This window comes from Olea europaea, chromosome 18 (genome assembly GCF_002742605.1).
Source record: "Olea europaea var. sylvestris chromosome 18, O_europaea_v1, whole genome shotgun sequence".
NCBI lineage: Eukaryota > Viridiplantae > Streptophyta > Magnoliopsida > Lamiales > Oleaceae > Olea > Olea europaea.
The window spans coordinates 18,651,501-18,658,988 of record NC_036254.1 but is presented as its reverse complement, the minus strand read 5'-3'; the positions used below and the strand labels follow the sequence as shown (position 1 = coordinate 18,658,988).

The window sequence follows — 7,488 nt, the reverse complement described above, 5'->3', positions numbered from 1 at the left end:
AGTAGGCCCCTATATGATGGAGGTGGCCTATTCAAATTAGACACCAATAATATGAATAATATAAGTAGCGGAACATTGAAACTTATAATTTAAATACAGTCACGATAAAAATATAAATGAAGAGTAAGCTTGACTCTCCAAATATACTTTTACATCCTATTTTCAAAAATTAAAATAAAGAGTATATCGAAACCTAATTTTAAAAAGTTTACTCTTTAGAACAAAGAGTATTTCACTTTTAAAGAGTCCCTTAAAAATATCCTAATTAAGCTGGTACTGGAGCTCAGCTCTTCCCTTAGCCTGTTTGCCACCCCTAGCTAAGAGATGACATGTGCTTGCTTTTGATTGGTTACAAGGGATGGTGTTAATATCGTATGGGGCGTACGCTACTTTGAAGTAGGCCCCTATATGATGAAGGTGGCCTATTCAAATCAAACACCAATAATATGAATAATATAAGTAGCGGAACATTGAAACTTATAATTTAATTAAATACAGTCACGATAAAAATATAAATGAAGAGTAAGCTTGGCTCTCCAAATATACTTTTACATCCTATTTTCAAAAATTAAAATAAAGAGTATATCGAAACCTAATTTTAAAAAGTTTACTCTTTAGAACAAAAAGTATTTTACTTTTAAAGAGTCCCTTAAAAATACCCTAATTAAGGTGGTACTCGAGCTCAGCTCTTTTCTTAGCCCATTTGCCACCCCTAGCTCTAATAGCTACAAATAAATTCCATTAACATTTATTTGTAGGCTGTTAGTAGGTGTTTATCATATTATTTTATTTCATATTCAAAGAATTGAACAAAATTTAGCAGCATTAACAAGTAAAGAAAAGAAAAAAAAAAAAAAAAATGAAAACCAGGCCTTAACTTCTAATAATAAAGTCATTTTCATCATAATAATCAAAATGTAATTTATTAGAGATCCTCAACTCATTGATTATCTTCACAATTTTATTTTATTATTATTTTTTTTTTTAGTAAAATGATAAATCTCGAGATACTGTGAGAAGAGAAATAAATTGTTAGTTAGTCAAGTCCTTGTTTGATGAGCATTACTTGGCCAAAACAATGTTTTGAATAGTGATTTTTTGAGTTTACATGCAGAATATTTTATTGTGTAAATATGTGATTAAAAATGAGTGTATAAAAATGAGAATTTCCAAATAATGGTTGTCAAACTTAGACTAAATAAATAAATTTAACCTCGGTTACTTAAACTAGTAAAATGCAACATTCAAAATTGAAGAACATATGCTATATACACACGCATGCACACATTATAAACGAACTACAAATCTTAGATAACTTTTTACCAATATAAGAATAAAATTTTCATCAATAATTAAACACCAACTAAATGGTTAAGTATCGATGTTTAACTTAATAATATGGCGCATCAATTAATATTCGTGAACCAATCAATTCTTGGCACATCAAATAAATGTTTGTGCTACTTCAAATTCTCTACAAAATCATGCTTATATCGTCATAACTTCTCTATCGTCTTAAATTTGGATAAAGCTAACGGTACATAATTTGGTGCACCGAAAGTGTACACCCTCTCACATGAGGATAGGATCCACGTGAATAAGCCCCCCGGGGCACAGCTCAACTGGTGGATTAATCAACATTGGCTTGCTTCCAACGATAGGGTGGAGAGTTCGATACCTGGTGGGAACTTGCGGCCAAAAATTTGGTATAGAGCAACCACTGTGGAGGAGGGTCTCTTGTGCGCAGAAGTGTACAGTCAATGAGGGAACTTGTGATCCAGTTGAAGCATAACCCACGATTTACCCCAACTTCATAGTCACAAGAGAAGCAGTTTAGGATTCAAAAATCGACCGAAAGAGAAGGAAAACAGGGTCTCGAATCCTATGCCCACCTTAGTATACAGAAAACAAGACGCTGGTAATGAAGTCATAATGCTTTAGGAAAAATAGCATACGTCTACAAGAAGAAAGATATAATGTAGCAACCAACAAACCCGGCATAACAGAAACATCAGTTTACATGTCTTTTAACATTCACACAGACAAATTTAAAATCATCCCAAATTAAAAGTCTCAAAAGATAGTTCGATCCCTATTGCCTATGTAATGCTTATTTAGCCAGTCTTCTACAGCACCAAAGCATGCTTGAATTTCCATCCACGACGACCATCAACAACGCACCTAAGAAGACAAAAAGGGAGAAAACCAGCAAGCGGTTATGCTTTTTGAAGTGCAGATTGGATTTAAATAAAGATATTAAGAGCTGAAAAAGAGACAAAATTCACTAACATGAAGATTTATGTACAGATAGCCAGAAATGGTGCTCAGTAAACTCCACCCAGCATGGCTGGAACATCATCAAATGACCAAAGATCCATTTCGTTCCCACCATCTTGAATTGCATCTCCATTGAGGAATGCATCGAGTGAAGCTTCCCAATTTCCATCCAGATATGGCATCTGAAAGGGCTTCATCTGGGACTCAAACGATGGATCTTCGGTGTTTTCAGCAGGCACCAGATCTCCAGAATCTGACTTGAGTTTCTTTGCTGGGCTAGCATCCTCCACAAATTGAGTTTGATTGTCTTCAACAACAGCCGAGAGGACAGATGAAATTTCTGGAGTTTTAGCACAATTTTCTCCCCACCCGAAGTCCGAGCATTCAAGCGAATTGCTTTCTTGATCAGAGCTGAAGTAGATATTAACACCATCAGAAGGGGCAAGTGATTGTACTCCCAAGACACCCTCGGAAGGGTAAAAATCAGCATCACTATACTTATTTGTTGGCGGTTTCTCTTCAGGGAAGCTGAATGAATCATAGTTGCCATTGTCCAGCACATTCATGAAAGTCATATCATTCTGGTTCATGCTTTGCTGAACATAGTCTGAACTTTCCTTAGGAAGTGCTTCACAAGGATTCACCTTACCAGCACGTTTTGTGGCAGAAACTGGGGCATCTTCAGGAAAATTTACCTTAGCTTTGTTGCCCCTGATCCTCCGAGCCTCAATATCGTAAGCTCTTGCAGCTTCCTCAGCAGTGTTAAAAGTTCCAAGCCAAACTCGGACACCTTTTCTAGGGTCTCGGATCTCAGCAGCCCATTTACCCCATGGACGTTGTCGGATCCCTCTGTACTGGTTTTTCCTCTTTCGCTTTGATGACTTTTCAGAATCCTCATCACTCTCAGTAGATTTTACAGATTTTGATCCTTCAAAAATAGAAGATACAAAAAGAATAATATAAACAAAGTTGAAGCAAGAGATCAAGATACCATAAAATTACAAACACAGATTTAATTTGAAAAAAAGAAAAAAAAGAAAAAAAAAGGGATTTCAGTTTATATAATCCAATTGCTTCATCTATCCCCACAAGTGAAAAAACAAAGAGACACAATGTTTGTTCTCGATGCAAAATATGCTTCTACTCTGATTCAGAAACCGAATACAATCAATCTCGATGTTCATGGAAGTACTATCAAAGTCATGAAAACGTAAGAACCATACATCTAATCAACCTGAGAGAGAGAATATTACAAGTTTTGCTGAAACTTACATGATTAACATTCAAAATTTATATTCATCCAGTTACTTCTTTTCCTTACAATATCAAAGAGAAACAGAAATTCTGAAAGACCAGGTTTTGATGCAAGACAATTGAATCTTGCATTTGACATGAGCAATTTTGAATCCCACGCCAACCTCAAGGAAGAATAAAATAAAATTACAAACTTATGTGAGAGATCAAGGAAATTTTCTCTCTCTTGCAGAAAGATCATTTTTATGATCTAGTCTGGATAAAAAATATTAGTTTCAGAATGAGCAAATTTAGATAAAAATGATTATCTAATCCCAGATATATCTGATTGTATCAAAAGAAACATAAATCAGAAACGCTGATATCAATCCCCTTTTTCTTTTTCTTTTTTCCAAACAAAAACCTTTCATCAAAATAGCAACTCCATACATATTCCCAATATTTCCTCAAGATCATTCTCAAATCCACATTAATATCGACAAAATGCAATTTTTAATCCAAAAAATAACACAAAACCAACCCAATAATATTATTCACAACCACAAAAATCAATATTCTCTCACTAAAAACTTATGTAATATCCAAACATCTATCCTAAAACAGGAAATCGTAATCAAGCACTAGAGCTAATTATCAGAGTCAAAAACAACATTTCTAACATCAAAACGTTAGCTATTTACATCAAGCAACAAACATCAGACGATTATATAAAAATAAAAAAATAAAAACCCTGAAAACAATAATAAAATAAGGGGAAAAAAGGATTAAAAAAAATATATTTAATTACCCCGAAGGTTGGAGTTTTTGGAAGCAGAGAAGGCAAAAGGCTTGACATCGGTCACCACTTCATCATCGGAGCGATCCTTAAAGTCCTGAAAATCAGCCTCGAAATCATCGTCAATATGAACAACCGGCTTAGATCTCAGTAGTTTTGAGTGGTTACTCCCCGGAATCTTCCTCTTGCCGTTGCCCAGATCGGCGGCGCCGCCGCCGCCACTGCCCCATAGCAAGTCAGCAGTCAGCTTGCGCGATGTTCGGCTCGGCAGCAACAAATCCGATATTATAGCTCCTCCACACATTTCTGATTATTTCCTTTTTCTGTGAATTTTTTACAATCAAATGGCAGGCTTTTTCATTAAAAAAAAGTGATTTTTCATACAAAGAGAATATGAAGATTGAAGAAATGGTAGTTATTTTATAGCGGGTGCGCAAATAGAGAGGGGCAAGACATCGGAAAGAACGAGGTAGCGTCACTGAGGGAATTGTCTTTTTTACCCTTTTACAGATCATTATTAACGTTACAGGACTCTGATTTGACTTAAATGACCTCGCAATGCGGACAAAGTTCTTGTCCTTTTTGGTAGTTCTGTTTAACATCCATTATTTGAGAAAAAACATTTTAATATTAATTTTTAAACGAATATATAATTAGAAATGGGGAAAATTTTTTAATTTACGTGCAAAATATTTTGTCCTTATTTGATGGCCATTATTTCTAATTTAAAGGTTTTAAATAGTATTTTTGTTAGAATGTGTGTGGCTAAAAAATAATGAAAATTTTTGTGCTTGTGTGTAGAATATTTTATTGTATAAATATATGGTAAAGAATAATCATGTAGAAAAAAGAGTTTCAAAACAATTAAAATCAAACAAGGGCTTTATTGTATTAATGCATAGTTAAAAATGAGTATATATAAAAAAAGTTTGGAAATAATGATTATCAAACAGAGGCCTAATTGTATCAATAATTATTGAACTCACATTCGTGTCTTCAAGTACTCATTGAAATTTCAACTGTCGAGTTTTTACTACAAAATTCAACAAAATGTTGAACGTTACCACTAGCATGATATTCGTTATTTAACTCTAACGAAATTGGTGGCACGACAAATGAAATACATAGGTCTTGTTTGACTCATATTATTTCAATATATAAATATATATTCTTAAACAGTGATTTGATATCATTTCAATCACATATTCTTTAATCAAATAATATTATATGCAAATCCAAAACTTTTCCTTATTTTTTAACCACACATTTTTTATCAAAATACTATTAAAAATGCATTCTTATAAAAATAATGTGGCTCAAACAAGAGCATAGGTAGCATAACTCATGGCAAATCAAATTGCTACGTAAGAAAATATGTCTTTGATTGCTCACTGTATTTTGGAAAAGGTATTTGATTCTTCAATATACTTTCAAAGACGTCTTTAATTGCTGATTATACTTTAAAATATGTCTTTTATTGTTCATTATATTTTAATGTGATCGAGTTTTAACCACTAAAATTGTGAAATTGAAGTGACTCGTCCTAAACAATTAGAAATACTGTTCCAAGTAAAATTTCATAATAAAATAATTTTGCCATGTTAGAAGCCAATGTTTCAAGAGATCACCTTAAAGTATAATGAGCAATCAAATAAGTTTTTAAAAGTATAATGAGCAATCAAAACGTCTTTAAAAGCATAGTGAGTAATCAAAGACATTTTTCAAAGTACAGTGAGCAATCAAGACGTCTTATCTTACATGACAAAGGGTGTGCCGTGAATTATGCCACATTGCATTCCGTCTGCCATGTCACTAATTTCATTAGAGTTGGGTAATGGATACCATGCTAGTAAGTAATGGTCAATATTTTGATAAAGTTAGAAGTCAATACTCGACATCTGAAATTTCAGTAAGTAATCAAAGACACAAACGTAAGTTTAGTGAGTAATACTTGTTTGTAAAAGAAATAGAAATTGTAGAAATTATAAGTTGAAAAAGTTTAATGGATAATTGGATAATAATTGTGGGTCCTATAATATGCATGTGTAAAATTAAATTACAAGAAAATTATGATATTGTCCAAACATGCACCTAATAAGGAACTAGAAATCTTTTCTAGCAAGAGATACGTATAAGATTTCTTGATCAAAAGTGATGTAAAATTTATTATTCAAAAAAGTTTACTTTCATTTTGGTCGTTTCTTAAGAGTAGAGGAATCTGAATGTGGAACTAGAAGGCTGCATCAAATGAAAGATTGGTGTAAACAAGCATGATCTTCTATTCTCAGTGGACAAGATAAAAATTTTCACTTCTAACGTGGCAAGTGAACCTTACATACGGTTCTTTCGAACTCAAAAACCCATAATTAAAATTTTCTGGCCATATCAACAATGAAAAATTATAATCATGCCCCCTAGAGGCAAGAGATCAATTTCATGTATTAGAGTTCTCGATTGTACTCAAAGGTGGATGTGACTCAAAGATGTGTGATTTTAATTATTTTTCACAAATTGAAATAATCTTTGTAATGATAGTCATGATTTTTAATGTAATGTAATAGTGTGTATATGTGCGGTTTAATAAGGTCCTACATAAGCATCTAGATCTTAATTGAGATGTTGACTCCTTATATCCTATTTTTGTATTGTATCATATAGAAGTCTTTTCAAATTGATTGTATGTAAAGTAATAATTTCTTTCTTTTTATGTAAATGGATTCAAATAGAGAAAGAATAAGATTAAAAAAAATAATAATAATCAACCCGTAACCTCTCCACCAAACCCTAACCTAGCTGTTTCCTCCTATCATTATAGATGTCATTATCTAGTGAGGCATTTTAAGGAATATATTCCATATAGATTAAAGAAAAAACTAATAACCAATGTATAAAGATCGAATTTGAGTCTAAATCTGATTGAATTCCTCATTTGAATTTAGTGGACTTTGATATCATATTAAAACTTGGGATTATATTTTAATAGGTTAATCTTATTAAGAGATGAGACCCAAACCCATGTACGTTGATCAATGGGTAATATTATTTGTAGTAACTATATTTTCATATGATGTCAATTAGACAATTGTACTTCAGTTTTGTTTATTCATAAATTTGATTTTAACCAAGAAACTCAATCCAATTTCGTCCCTCAAAAAATTGGAAATCAATGTTGCGACAATTAA

General features: G+C 32.6%; 1 protein-coding gene across 1 annotated transcript; it reads right to left on the bottom strand.

Annotated features, from left to right (window-relative positions):
- Positions 1 to 1,919: 1,919 nt before the first annotated feature.
- On the bottom strand, positions 1,920 to 4,720 carry LOC111367665 (ethylene-responsive transcription factor RAP2-12-like). Its single transcript, XM_022988652.1, has 3 exons — positions 4,319 to 4,720; positions 2,290 to 3,205; positions 1,920 to 2,181 (listed from the first exon to the last, which is right to left on the bottom strand). Exons 1-2 carry the CDS (start codon positions 4,608 to 4,610, stop codon positions 2,325 to 2,327), a joined length of 1,173 nt encoding a protein of 390 aa, XP_022844420.1. The 5' UTR covers positions 4,611 to 4,720; the 3' UTR covers positions 1,920 to 2,181; positions 2,290 to 2,324.
- Between the last annotated feature and the right edge of the window lie 2,768 nt (positions 4,721 to 7,488).